Genomic DNA, 23,175 nt, shown 5'->3' with positions numbered 1-23,175 from the left:
AGGTTTTAGGCTACTTGTTTGTCAAGCACAAAGCCCTGAGTTCAAACCTTAATACACAAATTAAGAACAAATGGACTGAGTTTAATGGAAGACTAACATCAGACTATCAGAGCACACTGAGTATTGTTTTATTTTGAAATGAGCTGAGGTCTGAAATATTTATGTCTCATCTACACGCTCAGGATTGTTGTGCAGAACAAAACAGAATGCAGAATGTGAGGATTACTGAAGATTCTTCTCCTCCCCTGTTTCATAATTTCCCAGACATAGCCTTTATGTCAAGAGGAGTACTATTCTAGAGCAGAGCAGAATAAGGGATGCAAAGACTACCAGTGTTTTCAAAATTGATTTTCATTAGTTTTTCAGTTACAGCTAATTAAAAGCAATGATCAAATCCACCACATACTTACTTTCCCCCACCTATAGACTGCAATGGTTATTAAATGCACTGTAGTCCAACTGCCATTTGTGAGCAGTTAGCCAGCAACCTAGTGGAAACAGCTAGTAGGAAACACGCTTTTAAGTCAGATGGGAATGGATTTGATTGTTTGCTCTATACAATTATATACCTTTAGATGTATGAAGAAGTGACTAGCATAATCTATGGAACATAGTTCTATAAATGTAACTTTCCTTTCAGTAAAAGTTGATTTGCAGTTTAAACACAGCTAGACTGGTTGAGTATATAGCGGGAATATCAAACATCATCATTTGCATGATATTCTGAAAATACCAATGCTATAACACTTCATTGTGTTTCCTAAAGAGTATTATTAATACATACTGAGATCTTTCAAAATGAATTCATGGCAGACATATCGACCACTTAAACTGGGAAAAGGATATTTGATAGGGGGTAAAAGGAATAAACATTTATTGAGCACCTACTGCATGCTAAAGTCAGTGCCAGGAAATCTCTATTTCTTATTTGTAGAAAATAATCATGATTTTCAAAATACTTTGATTTGTCAAAGTAGATTATATTATATATTACAACTATATCTTTATCCCTTTAGTTAGCAGTAATAAATGCCAAAGGATGACTCCTTTTATCTTAAAAATGCAACACTCAAAAATGAAAATGGGTAATAAATCATTTCCTTAAATTATGTGGCAGAGAGGAAGCATTTACAAAAAATAAAAAATGAACTCACAGTGTAAAGCCTCTGGAAATGACTTCAGTTTCTTGAATGAGACGTAAAGCTTTCCTCACAAGGTTAGTAAATGCACGGCTATTTGCTGCCATATCTTCTAGACGAACAGCATATTTTTTTAGGGTCACTTGCAGTTTGGCTGTTCTCCATAATTTCAAAGCTCTTATAACCAAATAAACAAATAGAACCATTCCCCATATCATCCAGGAAGAGACAATCCACCAAGTGGGAAGCATAATGAGCAAACTAATGAAGATAAATAGCACTGAGACATCCCTAGGAAAAAGAGAAAACAAGAAAACAATCATTATCAAACAAGAGAGGAAAGATTAGCTGCTTTGATTAGTAAAACCAATAATTAATTTGGGTTTACTAAAATAGATAAAATACTAGCTTCTTGGTGTAGCATGACAAAAATATTTAATAAGGTATTATGAAATAGTTTTATTTATTTATTTATTTTTTGTTGGTCCTGGGGCTTGAACTCTGGGCCTGGGCGCTGTCCCTCAGCTCTTCAGCTCAAGGCGAGCGCTCTACCACTTGAGCTACAGCGCCACTTCCGGTTTTCTGGTGGTTTATTGGAGATAGGAGTCTCACGGTCTCTCCTGCCAGGGCTGGCTTTGAACCGCAATCCTCAGATCTCAGCCTCCTGAGTAGCTAGGATTACAGGCGTGAGCCACCAGCGCCCGGCAGTGAAATAGTTTTAAAATATACAGCAATTAGATATTAGAGATAGCTACCATCTGAAACAATGTTTTTTTTTTAAAGGATGAAGTTAATCTAAAAAACAAATTATAGATTTAAAATTCTAATTTTACAAATTTAAAAGTAAAAATATGATTTCAGATAGTGTGACTTCCTCATTCCTAAAATCATACATTTGCACAAACACATATTCCATCAAGTAAATGTTTTTCACTTAGAAACAACTAATAATTGATGAGTAGTTATTGTGAATTAAATCATCTAATTTAAAAATTGTTATAAATGTGAAAAACACCATATTTGCCATAGTCCATAATGTGGATAAACATTGCACATTTGTACTGAAAGTAACAATTAACTGAAATAACAACATGATATGTTGTTCATATCAATTACAATTCTAATTGATGAAAATGCTTCTTTTAAGAAATGAAAATTTCAGTGGAATTGTGTAAGACATGTAAGAAAGAAGGAAATGTCAGACAATGTATCCAAGGATATCTGAAAAACAGCATCAATAATTCTTGGAGTTATAGTCCAACTTAAGAAAGTTGCCTGTCAGAAGGATAGCAAATCAAAATGGATGACCAAATAAACATACAGAACCATTTCCTATCTCATCCAAATAGAGACCATCCACTAGTAGGAAGAATAATGAAAATACTAATGAAGGCAAATAGCATTCAGACATCCCTAGGAATAGAGGAAACAAGAAAGCATGGAAGGGCTGGGAAGGTCGCTCAGTGGTAGAGCGCTTGCCTTGCATGCATGAGGCCTGGGTTTGATTCCTCAGCACCACATAAGCAAAAAGAAAAAAGCCGGAAGTGGCGCTGTGGCTCAAGTGGTAGAGCACTAGCCTTGAGCTGAAGAGCTGAGGGACAGCGCCCAGGCCCAGAGTTCAGGCCCCACGACCGGACCTCAAAAAAAAAAAAAAAAAAAAAGAAACCATGGAAGAGTAATTAACTGGAGTTAATCCTGGACTTCAATGATTCTCTGGACTGGACCTTCTTAATATTAGGGTAGTTTCAATCATCAATTATATTCACTTCCCAGCCAACTAGCAATAACTAACTGCTTATCTCCATGTCCCAACTATCCTTGTTATCTCTATAATGTGGCTAAGACATAAAATATAAAGAAATGGCCAATATTCATATGTGCATAGATGTTGTAAGAGATTTCATCTGGCACATTTCTACCCATTTGTTGGGTTGCAAAATTCAGAGCTAATTTACTAAGTTGGAAGTATAAAATAATCAAATTGGATTTTTTCCAGTTTCATCTTAAATAGAGTTTACTTTGAAGAGGCAATTTTTTTTCCCTGCTTAATCTCTGGCACTTCACTACTTTATTACAATGCTAATTATATGGAATGTTTATGTTATTGTTACGATAAAGAGCATGATGATAGATTTCTTCTGAAAATACTCTATATGTAAAGTAGCCAAAGCATGTTTTCTGGACAGTACCAAATATTAGGGGTTGCCAGGGAGCAGAGTGTTGGAAGGTGTCCATTTTCCTGTTGTTGAGGTTGCCCTGCAGACAGGATACTGGGATCAAGTAGCTCAATTAGCTCCACATCCTCTTGTAACAGGACTTCCTGTTGCAGGATGGCATGCAATGACTCAAGTCGGAATCCAGTATCCTTGCCATTAAAATACACAAAGAGAGGTATTAGCTATACAATAGTCTATTAAATGCTAAGCTTCTATCATAACATTTACAGGTGTTTATTTTCAGTATAGACTATAAGAAGAAACAACAGTACAATTTACCTTTAGAGTGATAAATGGGAGTTTTATTTTCACAGAACATGTGAAATAAAGAATGAAATAGAGGGGTTGGCAATGTGGTTTAGTGGTAGAGTGCTTTCCTAGCATGCATGAAGTCCTAGGTTCAATTCCTCAGTACCACATAAGCAGAAAAGGCCAGAAGTGGTGCTGTGGCTCAAGTGGTAGAGAGCTAGCCTTGAGCAGAGAGGCTCAGGAATAGAGCCCAGACCCTCAGTTTGAACCCCAGGACTGCCAAAAAAAAAAAAAAAAAAAAAAGAGAGAGAGAGAGAGAAAGAATGGATTGGATATCATTAAGTTGGCAAATATAGAATATATATTTTTAATAATGAGATATAATTAGATTAATAAAACTACTTATTCATTCTTAATTTAATTACTGAGATACAATGTGGAAAATATAATCTACATGGAAATTATAAAAGAAGCTGATCCTGGCTACTGCAACAATATAGCCAATACCTTCAATGCCGCTATCAGCTGATATAGACAACATCAGTAGGATCAAAATATTCTAAAAATGGCAATTCGGCTTTTTTTTTTTTAGGTCTGAGACTGGAACTTGAACTTGTTATCTGCTGCTTTCACTCATTGGCTAGCGTTCCACCAACTAAGCCATGGCTCCAACCCAACTCAAATACTTTTAAATACATCATTAAGATGGTAAATGTAAGGTATGTAGAACTACACTATCATTTTATAGTTTATAAAATGCTTTCACATACACTAGCTCATTTATACCTCCCTCTCCCCTCTATCCACCAAGGATTATCTTCTATAAGCCAGGTACCATACTTGACATTGAAGGCACGCAAGTGTCTTTTCTGAGTCATAGGTCAAAAAATATATAGTACAACAGGGAATAGGAGAGAATAGGGGAAGAAGGAAGGAAGGAAGGGAGGAAGGAAGGGAGGGAGGGAGGAAGGGAGGGAGGGACAAGGGTGAAAAGAAGAAAGGGGAATAGGAAGAAGAGGGAAAGGGGAAGAAGGGAAACAAAAACAAAGGGAAGTAAAGGAGAGGGGAGAAAGCCTTACAGGAATCACAAAGACCCTGAATGCTGACTATTTTAAGTCTGTGGAAAATTTTATGACCTATTTAGTCTGCCCAGAAGGAAATGATTGCACTAACTGATATATTTTCTTGTCAACTGAGGAAATTAGTAGTCTAATAAAAAAGGTTTCAATAACCACAAGAATATGCCATTCTAGCTGAGCACTGGTAGTTCATGCTTATAATCCTAGCTACTCAAGAAGCTGAAATCAGAGGATGAGATTTGGAGCTAGCCTGGACTGAAAAATTGGAAATTCTTTTCTATTATAAAATTATCTTTAAGTAGTTGTAAAATCAGAGATTCTTATCTCTAATTAAACAGCAAAAGCCAGAAGTGGAATTGTTTCTCAAGTGGAGAGCAGCAGAGTTCAGTGAGAAGTTGAGTTGAAACCTTGAGGCCCTGAGTTCAAGCTCCAGTACTGGCACACAAACAAAAAAGAATGTTCCATTCTAACTTGCTAAGAGTCATGAATAATAACAATAAGTCCAAGTTAAAAAGTCCTCAGTAATTATTTCAGAATTTCTAGTAATAAGTCAACACTCACCAACTTGTGAAGTACCGCATCCTCTTTACTGCAGTGTGGGAAAAAAATACAACTTTTGATGGATCCTGCCAATTTTACCAGTATGCCTTGCTAAAAGAGATGAAAAAAAAAAAAAAAACACCATGACTATTAAACACTCCCAAAAGGCAAAAAAAAAAAAAAAAAAAATCTTCAAAAAATGTACCTGCAGTTAATCACAATTTTTATGAGGGGGTGGGAAGAAACACATTCAGACTATATAGTTTGTCAATATGTTTCTGTCTCATTAGTGCCCAATCTTATTAGTATAACAGAACCATCTGGTGATTTTCAATAGAAATTCATCTGTGGGCCCCTAAGTTGGTCTAATTCAATACATGTGGAATAGGATCTAGAAGTCTGGTTCTTAAGCAAAAGTCAAAAGTAATCCTGATATATCCTATTACATTCTATGATACGTATGTGTACCCATAAATGTATTGTGTATGACACAGACATATCAAGGAAAACAGTATTTATTTCAGATTATCATAAGGTAATCCCAAGTTATCAAATATTAAAACATTTTTATTCTAGAATAGTAAGGCAGAAAGATACTCTTAAGACATTCGAGGAAAACTGTCACTTATTGAAGTAAAAGTTTGGTTATCAAATCAACCAAACATTCAGTTTGCCTCAACAGCCCATTCTCTGAGCATGCTAGTAACTAAGTAACTACTATATACCAGGAACTGCAAATGGCCATGGGAAAAAAGGTAGACACATAAGTGCCATATTTAAAAGAACTTACTATAGAAGACAAGGTAGTAAAAATAATTACATGTCAATAAAATGTCTAGAAAAGTATGGGAGAAAAGAATGTTGGGTACAGCTAACACTGATCTAAGCCCCAACAGATGAGCAGGAATTAACAAAGGAGTAAAGACATGAGTGAAGGAGAGAGCCAGGGGAGCACATGCCATGGGAATGGTAGTGCAGTCTGAGACAATGATGAGCCAAAGGAAGAAGGGCTTAGTAATGTGGTTAAAAAGGTACACTGACCCTATAAATGCATTCAATTTTTATGTGGTTAATGAAAAAAAATAGTGCTGGGGTGCAACCCAGTGGTGGAGTATGCTTAGCATGTGAGAGGCCCTGGGTTTAAACTGTGGCACAAAAGGCAAAAACATAAACTTCTTACTTATAACTTGATCATTCCTTCTCAGAGACCTGAACTCCACAACTTGAATGTTTTAGCAGTATGACATAGATTTTTGTATTGTTTTGGAGTCACTGGCTAAGAATTATTATACACTATAGCAGAGATTAGGACAAAAAAAAGAAAGAAAGAAAACCTTACGGGAATTACAAAGATATTCAACACTGGCTATTTCAAGTCCTGGGAAATTTTGTGACTTATCATTCCCCAAGACCAAATTGATTGTACTAACAGATACATGCCTTTTCAACTAGGGGCAGGTTGTAAATAAACATGCCTATCCTTACTAGGGTCATGAGTGTGTGTGTGTGTGTGTGTGTGTGTGTGTGTGTGTGTGTGTGTGTGTGTGTGTGTGTGTGTGTGTGTGTGTGTGTGTACACACACGCATGTGTGTGTACATGCTCCTGTTAATCCTGGGACTTAAACTCAGGCCCTGGGCACTGTCCCTGAGATTTGTGTTCAAGACTAATGGTCTACCACTTGAGCCACAACTCCATCTTGGGTTTTTTGGTGGTTAATTAGAGGTAAGAATCTCATGGTCTTTCTTTTCTGGGCTGGCTTCAAACAATGATGCTCAGATCTCAGTCTCCTGATTAACTAGGATTATAGGTGTGAAGGGCCTAGCACCCAGCTAGGGTTAGGTTTTAACAGATATATTCTCTTCCAACTAGAGATAGATTTAAAGAATCCTGGTCTTCTATGCTGTAATACAATATTTTAGGGGTCATAAGGTGCAACCAAATTTTTTTTATGCAAAGACACAAAAACTAAAAACCAGCATGTAAGAAAGTTCACTGGCAATGGTCTGGAAGCTGAACTGGAAGGGAACGACTGTGCATGATTAGGAGTACATGTCCACATAAATAAAAACCCAGTCTAGGTAATATTAAAAATAGTAATGAATTGAGTCAGATTTAAGAGACATAGAAACTGATTTGACATAGCCCTTAGTGACAAAAGCAATGCAGGAGTGATCGCATTAAGGTAACTGAGAGAATGTCAAAAGAATGTGCTTTTGGTTTGCTTGCTTTGGGGTACTGTGGAAAGAAGTCCTGTTGTGGAAATGCTGAATCTAAGCTTCTTAGGGTACCTGAAGGTGAAAATGTCTAGTAAGCATCAGCAAAGCCAATGAAGACAACAAAGCAGATGAGGCTGCTCAGAGGAGAAAGACCAAGAAGAGAAAAGAGGTCTGCTGCTAAAACCTAATGAGAGGAAAATCATAGGAAAGATAATCATAGGAAAAGCAAGCAGAAAAAAGAACAGGGGATGAATACTTATAATAGGGACAGTTAGATAGACTACTCACTAAATATTTACCACATAAAAGAATGCAGAAAGAGAAGGAAATTAATACTACTGAGTGCTTTATCAGGATCACATATTATTAAAAAAACTGTTTCACAAAGAATAATTCTTCATTCCTTGAATAGAATTTTGGGAGCAATGTATTCGAAAATAGTCTAAAAATATATCCTAAAAATACATTCCTTGAGAATGAACTGAAAATATTCAATAAATCGTTCTAAATTATAGTTGCCCTCAGATTTAGGGGGAAAAATCCATGTTAGGAAATTCAACTTACACAGCTAAAGAGTTGTCTTGGAGCAAATGTCTTGGAGCAAAATGAAGACTAAATGAACTTTCTAGGCACATGATAATTTTTAAAAACACCCTCTGGCAATGGTTTTTATTGTTCCTCAATTTGGGAGGAGATGCCATTTTAAGCTCTTGTTTGGTTATTTATAAACTAGCAACAATATTTCTATAAATAAAAATATTTGTCATAAATGACGAAGATTAGCTATTTACAAACCCCAAGTTTATACCCTACCCAAACTACAGGCCAGTGCCCATCTCTGCCTAGAGACTCATCTTTAGCCACTGTCTGGTTTTACACTGGCAAGTAATCTCACATCCACATTTTAGTCTATAAATAGCCTGTTAGATACATCTTGATGTTTTGCTTTCTAAGCCCTTCCAAGAGCATTTATTCTTGAAAAGGGCAAGAGGAAGAAAAGAGTAAATATGAAAGATTAGCAAAGATGACTATGATCCACATGAGCAGAAACTTCCTAAATTCCCCCCTTGTAGATGGAGGTATATACTTTGCTTTTGCAAAGAAGTCAGCTTGGTCAGCTCACATTTTAGAAACACTGCTTATATATAAGACCAGGAAAAAAGAACTTCCTAACGGTCTATGCTTTCTCTTCTAGACACAATGGAATTAGTGAATAGTTGGAAACTTTAAATGTCTCCTCTCAGGAGTAACTGAGGCAATCTGGTTAATTTTTTCTACTGAATTATAATTCCTTTGAATAAATGTATTAGAATGTCTTCTTATTTTAGTAAGTATGGCTAATAGAAGATAAGTGAATCTAGCAGAGGCTTTTTTTTCTTTTTTTTGCTGGCCCTGGGCCTTGGACTCTGGGCCTAGGCTCTGTCCCTGAGCTCCTTTTGCTGAAGACTAGCATTCTAGCACTTAAGACACAGCACCACTTCCAGCTTTTTCTGCCCTTAATTGGAGATAAAGAGTCGCACGGACTTTCCTGCCTGGGTTGGCTTTAAACTGTGATCCTAAGATCTCAGCCTCCTGAGTAGCAGGATTATGGATGTAAGCCACCAGCACGCAGCTAGCAGATGCATTTTACAAACATAATTAATGGAGATTCTTCCAGAATGATATACAAAATACATGTTATAAATTAACTATAACATATTTACTGAATAAAAGTTTACAATACTATAGATATAGAGCATTATAAGTTAAAGTAAATATACCCACTCCATCATTTGCCTTTCAAACTGTGTTTAAGAACTTTCTAATTAATTGAAAGCTATTATCAACTGAGTTATAATTAAGGCTTTAGTATTAATCTTACTGTTCTTCTCTATGTAATTTTAATGTTTAAAAGAAGTAATTCAAGCCCAAGTAATTCAAGAGAAGTGGGCTGGGAAGGTGGCTCAGTGGTAGAGCGCTTGCCTTGCATGCATGAGGCCCTGGGTTCAATTCCTCAGCACCACATAAGCCAAAAAGAAAAAACCGGAAGTGGCTCTGTGGCTCAAGTGGTAGAACGCTAGCCTTGAGCTGAAGAGCTGAGGGACAGCGCCCAGGCCCCAGAGTTCAGACCCAATGACCAGACCAAAAAAAAAAAAAAGTAACGTATTTTAGTCCCCAACCACAGTTCATTTCCTCACGTTATATGTTATCCACAAAAAAACTATAGACCAGCAGTAAACACTGATGTTTATCTAAATAGTTTTGTATTACTGATAACAAATAAGACAGTCTTATTAGTGCTGACTTGGAAATATTAGAGACTGTTTCTGTTTAGGGTCTTGTTTTCCGCAAGGGAGAGGTAAAAGTTTAAATGGTGAGGTAAAGAACAAAAGATGAAGCTTTGGACACACACATGCTTTCTTACTTTTGGTGGGACTTCCGTAGGAGGCTTTTGTTGTCCTTCTGTTGTACATTTTTCTGGTTTTGGTGACAAAGAAGAACATATTTCAAAATCTGTGTGTCCTAAATCCTGTAAATACTGGTAAAGTGGAGAGTTCTGAAAAAGATAAAAAATGAAGCAAAAAGTTTTAGAGGCCAAATTCATTACCCTACTTCATAGTCATGACTAACAGGTCCAAATTCTTTAGTTTCTTCTTTGCCAACTGAATGATCTGTTACAAAAAGATGCCATTTTATGCCAAAAAAATCAACATTTAAAGAGGAACCCCCAAAAGGAAAAACTCTAAATTAAAGAAATCACATAATTTTTGAGTGAGTACTAGTGAGCAAAATTAGTTTAGGACTATAAATAGATTTAAGTAATTTCTTTGCTCAAAGTTTTGTAGTATTCAAGTAGACAGCTTCAAAACAGTCAATGCTGGCTATAGAGGGCACCTAAGAGGACTTATAATGAAAAAAGTTAGAACTTGAAGCCCAAGAAAAATGAAGCAATAATTGTATTACGTTGTATTTTTATTATATCATATATTCATTAGTTCATTTAGTCTTATAGGCTTGGCAAAACAAATAAAACTTCAAGAATGTTGCCTTATATATGGTAAACTTTACATACGAAAACATGGCAAGTAAGGGAACATATGGCTAATAAAAGCATTAGAATACATTGGTTAACAACATGAACTTTGAGCTGGGTATGCACACACACACACACACACACACACACACACCACACACACACACACACACACACACACACACACACACACACACACACACACACACACACACACACACACACACACACACACACACACACACACACACACACACACACACACACCTCCCTCCTTCCCTCCCTCCCTCCCTGGAAACCACACTACAGATGCAAAGTAGAGGTTCAAATTCCAACTCTGCTTTTATTAGCTAAGTGGCCTATGGTCAGTTACAATCACTCTGTGCTTCAGCTACCTCCTCTGAAATAGAGACAATAGTAACACTTAGCTCATAGGATTTTTTAAAGAAATAAAGTAACGTCAAGTCCCTGAATATAGTAAGCACTGAATTTTACCTGCAACTTCTTATAAGCTATGTGGAAAGAGCTCAGGTTTGAGAACAGGGGAGAAAAAAAAAAATCACCCAATCCAATCATACAGAAACATAGTATTAGTGCTCTATGAAAATCTATTGGGAAACTCATATTGGATGAAAAGCAAGAATTAATTTTTACTTTCAACGTTTTGTAAAGTATAAATTTGGTAGCACTGACTCCATTAAAAAAAAAAAAACAAAAAAATAAAAAACCTCTGAGCCAAGTGTTGGTGGCTCATGCCTGTAATCCTAGCTACTCAGGAGGCTGAGGTCTAAGGATTATGGTTCAAAGCCAGCCCAGGTAGGAACGTCGGTGAGACTGATCTCCAATTAACCACCAGAAAACAGGAAGTGGTGCTGTGGTCAAGTGGTAGAGCGTTTGCCTTGAGCTGAAGAGCTTAGGGACCGCGTGTAGGCCCAGAGTTCAAGCCCCACAATACTCCCCTTCCCACCCCCTGCAAAAAAAAAACAAAAAAAACCTCTCACTCTTTAGGCTGTAGGGTAGGTATTTTAGATAAAACAACAAAACCAGCAACACATAGCTGTCAACCTAAGTCTCACAGCAAAGAAATTGTCCAAAATTCTGTAGAGTTCATTCAGGAATAGTAAAGGATTGCAGTCTGGATGTTCACATGTCACAGTGGACCAGGTGTATCCCCAGAGGTCTAGGGCAGGGGAATATATTTTAAGGACAAAAAGGAAAAGTTTATGTATGATTTTAAAACAAAATCTAATAATGATCATAGAGGCTGACTGCAGGAGGTAAACTTTGTTCATTGATGGTACTGGCTATTGCTAGCAGAGTCTTAATAAAAGTGGGAAGGCTGGTATGAGAAAATCTTTCAGCAGTCCTTGTTACTGGCATACAGGAGTGAGCAGCCTCCTTCATGGTCTTTCAGGCTCTATTTTGTTAGTAGTTGACAAAAGTGACTGTATTTTGATACTGACAACTTTATACAAAGTATTTTGTGGAAAAATGTAGAGTATCTAACTTGCATCATCTCAATGAAGGTTCACAACAAACTCAAAGGGTGTTCTTAACATTACTATTGTTACTGCTATGCTCATTTCATGGATAAGAACACAGACTCACCCAGGTTGGGAGATAAGAGTGACTCTAACTGAAGTCAGCACTGTGAAATAGTACAATAAACTAAACATAAGGAACAGTCCTTCATTTGTCTAGTGAGAAAAACAGAACCTTAGCCAAGCAAATTAATAACTTTAGGACTATTCTGGATGCTGTGGGAAATGTGGGGAGGTACCAAAACTTGACCTAGGTATTTAGAAAATCCAACCTTGAGTTAGGAAGGGTAGGACTATGCTAGAGTGCTTGGCATCAATTTGTAAGCACAGGAATACAAGGAATACCTTCCTATTAAATTCTCTTTAAAGAAAAAAAAATTAAAAAGTATTAATGTACTCCTTACCTTCGGTCAGATTTAAAAACAAAAATTTAAGGCAAGGATGGAGACAAGGTATCACTATCTACCCTAGGCTGGCCTCGAACTCCTGATCCTACTGCTTCAGCATCCTTGTGCTGGGATTACATGTCCATACCACAGTCACCTATAATGTATGTTCAAATAGTGCCTTGAATTACTCTGCCTGTACTTTCTGGTTGAACTGTGAACCTCACCCTGCTCTATCTCTGTGAGAGCCCCAAAATCCAAACTGTGAGACCCCAAAAGGATTGGGAGTTTGGAATGCTTTCTCCCAATACACTCTCCAAACGCTGAGTTTTCCTAGAGAGGTCTATCAGTCCTGGCTTAATGGGAACTAAGGTTGTACCCTAAACTGTGTGGAAGCCTGAGGGTAGACTTAGGTTTATGCAAATTGTAATGTTTACAGTTTGCCCTCCTTCCTTGAATAAGAAGATCACCTACCCCTGGTATACAAGAGATTGTCACACGTTAAAGTTTACACCTTACTTCCTCACACAAGACCAATAAAAACCGTGGTTAATGGAACCAAAGCCTACAGGCCCTCTGGTCCCCTGAAGCTCAGTTCAACGGCCCAGGCCCCACTATTGTGTTGCTCCCGCTGGCAGCGGATTGGATTAAGGAAAAGTGGGTTGCAACATGTCTCCCTGGCAAAAGAACGAAAATATTAGTTCATTTGTCTGGACTGACCTTTTGAAAAGCTTACTTTTTAAAACACTTGTTTTTTAAGGCAGTAAAATCCTTTCTTCAAACGAAGTCCCATGAGGAAGAATAATAAACAGACAGATCAAAGTGGAATTACTCAACAGTCAGTATCAGCCAACTTTTGTGTAGAAAGTCGCAGAAGGAACACTTTATTTAGGCTTTGCAGGCCACCTGATCTCTTCTGCAACATTCCAGCCCACTGCTGCAGTGTGAAAAGTCAGTCAATAAAAATATAAACATGAGTGTGGTCAGTCTCCCCAAACTTTTATACACAAAGAAATTTGAGCTTCATATAATTTTCAAGTTAGATATCACTATTTTCACATTTATCCAACCTTTTAAAACTGTAAAAACTGTTGTTTGCTCATCAGCGATAAATAGGGCTGAGGAGAGCCCGGAGCAACAGCTTTAATTTCCTGACTTTTGTAGCTTGCTTTTCATATTAGAAGTTGATGATAACATCAGAAAGAAGATTAAGGCAGCCGGGCGCTGGTGGCTCACGCCTGTAATCCTAGCTACTCAGGAGGCTGAGATCTGAGGATCACGGTTCAAAGCCAGCCCGGGCAGGAGAGATGGTGAGACTCCTATCTCCAATAAACCACCAGAAAACCGGAAGTGGCGCTGTAGCTCAAGTGGTAGAGCGCTCGCCTTGAGCTGAAGAGCTGAGGGACAGCGCCCAGGCCCAGAGTTCATGCCCCACGACCGACAAAAAAAAAAAAAAAAGAAGAGTAAGGCAAAGTAGTGGAGGGCTAGGTATTTTTCGTTATTATAACTTTTTTTCTTGGTTTAAGCAAAATCAAAGCACACGTTTCACTAAGCACTGAACATAAAATGTAGTTGTGAAGTATCAGAAAATGTTATTGCCGCCAAAAGAAATAGGAGAAAGCTGAGAGGCAGCATGTGGGATCTCCTCCCCAGGAAATCCTTGTGGTTCACTATTCCTGTAAATTCTAGCTGACAGAAAACACACATCATAACACCAGAAAGAATTTTGCTAAGTGAAAAATTGCCCAGGACCTTTGGTTGTGCTGACATTGTTCTGGTGTCTGCAACACATTTTATAAGAAAAATAAAAATAGACAAGAAACCTCAAAATTTTTGCTGAACAAGAACTTCAAGAAAATGAGTCACTCAAATCTTATATAATTAATGACACTTCATGCTGTCCCCCACCTCTATGCCTACATTCAGATATCAGGTACTAATCATTTAGTACAGTGTTTGTTTTGTGCATCATCTGTGATAGATTCTGTAAAAGTGCCAATTGCATTTCAAAATAAGGATTAGTTAAGAAATGGATGTGATGGATGAAATGTTTTTATTGTTAGCTTTACTCTTCTAAACTGCTTTAAAACACAACAGAGTAAGTTATAAGCTTTCAGGTCTAGGAATAGATAATAGGCAAAAGATGAGTGAGCAAGGGAATTCACTTAGTAAGTACTTCCCCAACATCTACGTCCTGGACAGCATCTATGCACAGGGGATAAAATGAAACAAAACAGAAGAGATCTTTGCTTAAAAATTTCATCCTGTGACACTTTTGTTAAGATTAGTGTTTTTCATGGGCTGGGAAGGTGGCTCAGTGGTAGAGTGCTTGCCTCGCATGCATGAGGCCCTGGGTTCGATTCCTCAGCACCACATAAGCAGAAAAAGCTGGAAGTGGCACTGTGGTTCGAGTGGTAGAGTGCTTGCCTTGAGCTGAAGAGCTTAGGGACAGTGCCCAGACCCAGAGTTCAAGCCCCATGACCGACCAAAAAAAAAAAAAAAAAAGATTAGTGTTTATCAGGTTTTCAACATTATCAAGGATATTCTAGGTAGGCTTGTTTAAAGAAAGTCTTCTCTTGGGGCTGGGAAGGTAGCTCAGCAGTAGAGTGCATGCCTTGCAAGCATGAGGCCCTGGGTTCGATTCCTCAGCACCACATAAACAGAAAAAAAAAAAAGAAGAAAGTCTTCTCTTGATCTCAGATTCCTTAAGTACAAAATAAAACTCATGACTCTTTCTAAGACACAGGCAAAAAGTGGTATGTCAATGTACAGAGATCCGATCCAAGAAGATGAATTCTTTGCAAAGCTATGACATACCATCCCTAAAGCCCTCTGCTAGCAAAGTATCAAATAATGCTTTTCTAACTGTATCTATGAATTTTACATCTATGAATGTAAAGTATCTTTTTGTTGCTTTTGTTGTTTCTTCTGTTTGAGTGGCTAGTCTAATAATTTAATGTACTATATTCTAATTGTAAAGTATCTTGTTTTCTTTTGTTTTGGTCTCTTGTGGGGCCTGGGTACTGTCCCTGAGCTCTTTTGCTCAAGGCTAATGCTCTACCACTTTGAGCCACACACTAGTTCCCATTTTTGAGTAGTTAATTGGAGGTAAGAGTTGCATGGGAACTTTTTTTGCCTTAGCTGGCTTCAAACCACGATCCTTGGATCTCAGCCTCCTGAGTAGCTAGGATTATAGGAGTGAGCCAGCTTTATAAAGTATCTTGAACCTCCCCGTGACCATGCTCTTAGTATTATTCTATTTTAGAATGTTTTCTAGAATGATTGAGAACCTGATTTAAAACGTTTTTAACAGCAGGCAGTTGTGGTGGCACTAACCTGTAATCTCAGCACTTGTAAGTCTGAGACAGGAAGGGAGGACCAAGACTGAGTGAGGTCTGCCTGGGAAACAAAACAAGAACCTGTCTCAAAAAACAAAAAGAAGGATAGGGGTATGGCTCATGTTAGAATGCTTAAGAAAGACCCTGAGCTCAAACCTCAAGCACTACAAAACCAAACAACTGGTGTGAGGTTTAAAAAAAAATGTAGTATGTTAAAATATAAAGTTTTGAGCTAAATCAAATACTATCTTATCCTATATACACAGCCAAATCCAGCATAGGGCAATTCTGCAGAGCAAATAACCTAGTTTCTTTAACAAAGAAATGACATAAAAAAGGTGGGGAAAATAAAAGCAACAAGCTGACCTTAGCTGTATCTAGTTAAAGCAAATGTAAGTCATTTTTTTAAGTATCTAAGGAAATATTACCACAGCCTAGGCATTTGATCGTAAGAAATTATTTTTGCTATAATTGATGATTTGATTGGGGTTACTACTATAAGAAGAGTACTTATCTGTTAGCTCTGCATACTGATTACATTTACAAGGTAAAATTAGGTAATGTTTGGAATACTTGAAGATAAAAGGTAGGTGAGGAGACAATTTAGAAACTTATTTAAGCTGCTGAAGCTGAAGCTGGGTGGTGGGTACACGGAGCTTTCATTGTATTTTTCTCTTTGGTGGTAGTACTGTTAATGGGACAAAAAGCAAATAATAGTAAGATAATACCTTTAAACAGATTTGTTAGCTAATGACTCATGTATCACTAGTATAACCTGTATAAATGACATTTTATGTATTCATATAAAATATTCTGTTAATACAGGGCAAGTACACAACTTGAAGACTTCCTGCAACAATGCTCAAGGCCATAAAGTCAATGGTATACGCTAGCAACAGGATTTCCAGCTAGTAGCAGTCTTAATGGAGGTACAAACGAATGTTTCATTACCTGTGAAAGTTTCTCCTCTTCCCGCCCCCCCTCCCCCGCATCCTGTACTACGATTTGAACTCAGGACCTGTGCTTGCTAGGCAGGCACTCTACTGCTGAACCACACCTCCAGCCCTATAATTCACTGGTTTTTTTTTTTTTTTTTTTTGGTTTTTTGGTCTGTCGTGGGGCTTGAACTCTGGGCTTGGGTGCTGTCTGTGTGATCTTCAGCTCAAGGCGAGAGCGCTCTACCACTTGAGCCACAGCGCTACTTCCATCACTGCTTATTTTTAAGAGAGAGTTCCACTTGCCACCCAGGTGCACACCAGAATCATGATCAACCTATTTGAGGCTTCCCATAGTTACTAGGATGACAGGTGCATGCCTCTGTATCCAACTTCCCTCTGTTGAGATGGGACTTCACAGGACTGGCCTGGAATTGCAGTCCTCCTGCTCTTCATTTCCTACATAGAAAACAATCATGTGCCAGTGTGCTCAGCTACAGGTTAAGGAGCCCTTCCATCTTTCCTTCATGGACTGAACTTAAACCATAATCTTCCCATTCCCAGGTTTTCAACTAGGATTCTACAAGTGAATCATCAGCATCCAGCTATCTGTCAATTTTAATTGTGTACATTTTCTTTCCACAAATAAACATAAGATATATAGAATTAGAAATACTTGATTATGTGATTTGGGAATCATATTTAAAAAATTGCTATTAGGCAAGATGGTTAACAGCAAAATAGAAACATAAAAATCTATGTAAAACTAAAATAACTGCAGCATTGGTCACACTTAAATGTCTAGTGGATGACTAATATGAACTGTAAATAGACTTAGAAATGTTATTATAGTATTATAAAATTGAATCATCTGACTAGAAAAGGGGCAACTATCATTTATTCATGTATCACTAATCAAACACATATTGAACACCTATAATGTGCCAGGGATTAGAGTAATTTTAGTAATTTTCTGTCAACCTCTTTCTAGGGACATACAAAGAAACAGATAACTATGCTACCTATAAAAGGAAACCAATCCCAACTGCTCAACTTCATGGATTTTTTTTTTTGTCGGTCGTGGGGCTTGAACTCTGGGCCTGGGCGCTGTCCTTCAGCTCTTCAGCTCAAGGCGAGCGCTCTACCACTTGAGCTACAGCGCCACTTCCGGTTTTCTGGTGGTTTATTGGAGATAGGAGTCTCACGGTCTCTCCTGCCCGGGCTGGCTTTGAACCGCGATCCTCAGATCTCAGCCTCCTGAGTAGCTAGGATTACAGGCGTGAGCCACCAGCGCCCGGCCTTCATGGATTTTTTAAAAGTGTCTTTCTAACTTTAAATTAAAAAATTAAGCCAAAAGATATACAAGTGAAGCTGAGTGCCTATGGCTCATGCCTGTAATCCTAGCTAGTCAGAAGGCTGAGATTTAGAGGATCATGGTTTGAAGCCAGCAAGGACAGAAAAGTCCATGAGACTCCATCTCCAAAATAACAGTAAAAAGCCAGGCTAGACGCATATATCTATATCTATATCTATATCTATCTATCTATCTATCTATCTATCTATCTATCTATCTATCTATCTATCTATATATATACACACACAAACACACATATACACACACAGTCCTGGGGGCATAAACTCAAGGCTTGGACACTGTCCCTGATGTACCTGAGTTTTTTGCTCAAGGATAGTGCTCTACCACTGGAGCCACAGCTCTTCTTCTGGCTTTTTTGTTGGTTAACTGGAGGTAAGTCTCACAGTTTCACTGGCTTCAAACTGTGATCCTCAGATTTCAGCCTCCTGAGTAACTAGAATTATAGGCATGAGTGAGTAATGCTCTGCTCATTCAGTGTACATTAAACACAAAATTAACAGTAAAACCAGCATACCAACTACCAGCAGACAGCAAAAGGAGGCTCAAGGCACTGGCCTACAAACCTGAAACCAGGCAATGAAATCTGTCCTCCTCCTGGTTCAAAGGACCAAGAATGATTTCCCATTCTCAAGTTACAGAATGCACCAAGTTACTAACAGGATATATATGTATGTATGTGTGTGTGTGTATATATATATATATATATATATATATATATATATATATATATAAATGTATATATATATATATACACATATACATAATATACTATATATTAAAGCTGTACTAACTACTAATTTCTGCAGAAAAAAGTATTGTACATGATATAAGTTACCTATTTTTAAAAGTTTCTACCCTGACATCAGAAGCTTTAAAAGGTCCTATATTCAAAATAAAATCTTTTAGGAAAATAACACATCTGTAATTAAATGTATTTGATGGGAGACTATGTTCCTAGAAATAATCATTTATTATTTTAAAACATTTAAATACCTTTTATCGTTTAATGTAACTTAAAGCCAAAGGTTTAAAATTGGGTGTGGTAGCATAAACTTGTAATACCAGCTATTTGGGAAGCTAAAATGGGAGGAATACTTGACAAGTCTAGAGGTTTGAGATCAGCTTGGGCAGCACATGAAGGCCCCTGCTCAAAAAATAAGCAAGTAAAGGAAAAAAGAAGTCATAGATCTAAATGTGACTATCTCGTACAGAACAGCAGCAAGTCTTCTTTTGGAAATTAACATCGAAAAAGATAAGCATTTGTCAATTGCTATGATTTCTTTATTCATTCTCCAGCTGGTTTCAAAATACCAAAAATGAACTGATGAGAAAGACTGTCATTACCAAATTATGCTGTGGAAATTTTCTCAATTTTTAAAGAAGATCACATTTAAAGAGCTAAACTCTGCCAAAAGTAAATCCTTACAAGGGAAAATGAATTTTTCCAATACTATTAATTATATTAACATACTGAATTTCTATAGAAATCAGTAGATACTCTTTTCCTTAATTCAGTGCACAATCAGAAAGTGTGGTTGGAAATTAACTACTTACTGCCTTTCCTTCCCTTAAGTCTGGAATAACATAATACCATATACCAGTACCCTGAAAAATTAAAGATACTATAAAATAATGGGAAATATTAACAGTTTACACATTTCGACCTAACTTCCAAAGTAACATTCCAAAAAGACCCAAACCCAAGCATTAGTCTTCAACATCAACAAGGAAAAAAAATCTAACCATAGCATTAAAAAGAATTAGAAGGGCTCATAAAAATAAGCCCAAACGAAACTACTCACAGACAACATAGTTCTAATTTCTCCTCTAGTGGTCTTGGATGAAAAATTCACTGCCTTTTGTCCATCTTCTCATTCTGAGCCACACACTTCCTCTGTGGTGAGCCCACTTGTTTCTCTAAGACTATAGAACAAAATGGCCACTGGACTGGAGGGCGTGCCCATGTCATTACTAAGCATTTTTCTAGCCAAAGCATTCCTTTGGGGGAAAAAAAAAACCCTGAACATGATTGCTTCAGTGTTACTATTACTCAGCAATTGCAAGAAGTAACAGGAACAATGGGGTCTTTAAAAATGCCTTCAATGGAGTACACATAATACATAATATTACTGTATATTTAAAAGTTTTTTTAATAAACCAGTAAAACAGCTAAGACATATTCGTATATTTTCCTGATTGTATGCTTCTAATATTTTTGGTTGAAATGCATCTTAATCAATTAATCTTACATTCTAGAAACATTAAAAATATTTCAAAGGAATAATTTTTATGGTCTTTGTACCTAATAATACAAACATACTTAAGTACAATAGTATCTAAGCCCAAAAATGAAAATAAAAATCAAACATACTCATCAAAAGACAACTAAGAAATATAATGGGAGAAAACTGAAATATGTAGCTTATAGACTACACTTACTAAGAATAAAGGTTAACAGTGAAGTGATCTTAAAAAATAGGAAAGAAGGGCTGAGAAGGTGGCTCAGTGGTAGAGCGCTTGCCTTGCATGCATGAGGCCCTGGGTTCAATTCCTCAGCACCACATAAGCAAAAAGAAAAAAGCTGGAAGTGGCAATGTGGCTCAAAGTGGTAGAGCGCTAGCCTTGAGCTGAAGAGCTGAGGGACAGCGCCCAGGCCCAGAGTTCAGGCCCCATGACCGGACCCCCCCCCCCCCCCCAAAAAAAAAATAGGAAAGAAGATAGCAATGGTGGACTTAGCTCTCCTGGTTATGATGATGATAGTACCTATTTTCAATACTATTCCAAATCTGTTTAATTAACTGGTATATAGACCAGAAGGTAAAGTATATTTGGCAAACAGGTTGGAGAAGAGGAAACAATAAATATTAAAAATCGGGGCTGAAAAGCTGGGTGTGGTAGTTCATGTATGTAATCCTAGCACTAGAAAAGTTGAGGCAGGAGGATCCTGAGATTGAGACCAGCCTATCCCACATATGAGATCCTGTCTCAAAAAACAAAACCAAATACTCACTGCACTACGTAATGAAAAGCTGTCTCAAAACAAACCACCACCACCACCACAACCAAAAAAACCCTAGAACACCAAAAACAAAAAGTGCAAAAAGAAAAAGGCTGTATATTAAGAGTCCACATCAATTTTATTTTCTTCCCTATCCCCAAATTTAAAAATGAACAAAACAAAAATAAAGAAAAAACAGAGTTAGGAATTTGTGGTTCTTGAATACAAGGGAGCTCTTTAATCTCAAAATGATTATTAATAAATTGATTGATTGTTATTATTTCTTGAAAAGGGAGAGTTTAACAAAAGTAAAACAAGATCTGGGCAAGCCCTCTATTGAAGTGGAAAAGCCATTTTCATAAGGTCTTAAAGTGATATGAAATTAAAGGTTGTGATCAATTTGAAAAATCTCTGTAAGTAGCTATATTCTGTTAACTACAAGAATTATAATGGAGACTTAAAAATAAAAGATGTCCTCAAAAGTATTGTTTCAAGTAATGCATTTCGACTTGCTGATTTGCAGTGAGAATAACAAGAAGTCTCTGTGGATCTTATCAGTAATACTCAAAAAGTCTAGAGGCAATGGAGCTTGGAGCTTTTTCTCCCACATCTTGAAGGCATGATTTGTTTCCAGGAATTTGGGGACTATTTGGTACAGAAGCAGGAAAACTAAAATTAAGTCAGGGTTTCTAACCTAAAAATAGATTGGAAATGAGTAGATTCTCTTCCTATATTTCCTAATTAATGAGGGCCTTGAAGGGCCTAATCTCATTTACTCAACCCAGCAGAAAGTTTCAGAGCTCCCAAAATAGATTTAAGAAAAATCTCATACTAAAGAATGATGTGGTATAAAGAAGGATCTTGTTATAATTGGGAACTGAGCTCTAGAGAAATTAAATGATTCATTCAGAATCTCATTGCGCATTAGTCTAAGATGATCTCTTGACCCACACAATTTTTTTTTAAGACTTTATTGCACTCTGGAGGCCACTGCACACACAATCCTTTTTTTTTCGGTCGGTGGTGGGACCTGAACTCTGGGCCTGGGCACTGTCCCTAGCTCTTCAGCTCAAAGCTGGTGTTCTACCACTTGATCCACAGTGCCACTTCTGGCTTTTTCTGCTTATGTGGTGCTCATGTAGGGTCTCATGCATGCAAGACAAGCACTCTACCACTGAGCCACCTGTCCAGTCCCCATACAATCCTTTTAACAGTGAAAAGTTTGTATAAAACTGCAAAGTATGTAAGATAGGCAAAAAGCAGATATAGTGGCACATGCTACAGTCTTAGCACTTGGGAAATTGAGGAGAATCACTTGAGTCCAGGAGTTCCAAAGCCAGCCTACAAGCAACATTGCAAGAACCTGACTTCAGAAAAAAGAGTTTAGCATCATTTGTATCAAGGCTTGAGACGAGGCTGGGAAGGTGGCTCAGTGGTAGAATACTTGCCTTGCATACATAAGGACCGGGTTCAATTCCTCAGCACCACATAAGCAGGAAAAAGCCAGAAGTGGTGCTGTGGTTCAAGTGGTAGAGTGTTAACCTTGAGCTGAAGAGCTGAGGGACAGTGCCCAGGCTCAGAGTTCAGACCCTACAACCAACAAAAAAACAAAACAAAACAAAAAGCTTGAGACAAAGGGGTTTGCATTTTAGTAAGTGCAATATGAATACACAAAGGGGATGGGTGCTAGGAATACAGATCAATGATAAGAGCTTCTGCCTGGCATGTAGGAGGCTCTGTGCTCCCTTCTTAGGGGAATAAACCAAAACAAACCGCGAAAGAGAGACCTATTTATTATTTTTGCAAATGCAAAATGTTTAAAAAGAAAAAAAATTAAAATCTATATTGAGGCCATGAGAATATATGAAGAAACCAGCAGAAATAATATAAACAAGGAAAAAGCAGACTTGTTCGCCAAGAATAATTTTTATTATTCACATTAAATACTTGGTTTCTTCTGACATATTTGGTGATAAACTTTGGTGATAAAACTTTGCTTTTAATGAGCAATCTTTTATGTCGGTTAAATTAAAATTTATTAATAAATATTCTTTCTATTACAGATACTGATAAAAATATGAATTTTGCTATGCTTCTCATCTCAGCTACTAGATAGGACTAGATTAGTTTAAATAATCTACTAACTGAAA

At 37.3% G+C, this 23,175-nt stretch overlaps 1 protein-coding gene across 5 annotated transcripts in view; it reads right to left on the bottom strand.

Annotated features, from left to right (window-relative positions):
* The window catches only part of Vezt (vezatin, adherens junctions transmembrane protein), a 55,408-nt gene that overhangs the window by 26,316 nt on the left and 5,917 nt on the right, over window positions 1-23,175 (bottom strand). For 4 of the 5 annotated variants that reach the window (XM_069990257.1, XM_069990261.1, XM_069990250.1 and 1 more), the window contains exons 2-5: window positions 9,844-9,975; window positions 5,245-5,334; window positions 3,329-3,504; window positions 1,155-1,430 (exon numbers count right to left, since the gene is read on the bottom strand). In XM_069990257.1, coding sequence (XP_069846358.1) covers window positions 1,155-1,430; window positions 3,329-3,504; window positions 5,245-5,334; window positions 9,844-9,975 — 674 coding nt within the window. The remainder of the gene's footprint in view (window positions 1-1,154; window positions 1,431-3,328; window positions 3,505-5,244; window positions 5,335-9,843; window positions 9,976-23,175) is intronic. The other variant, XM_069990262.1, reaches the window with a different exon arrangement.

This window comes from Dipodomys merriami, unplaced genomic scaffold (genome assembly GCF_024711535.1).
Source record: "Dipodomys merriami isolate MVZ:Mamm:240054 unplaced genomic scaffold, mDipMer1.0.p SCAF_10, whole genome shotgun sequence".
Lineage (NCBI taxonomy): Eukaryota > Metazoa > Chordata > Mammalia > Rodentia > Heteromyidae > Dipodomys > Dipodomys merriami.
Note: the sequence above shows the minus strand (reverse complement) of the source record. Positions and strands in the feature narration are given on the sequence as shown.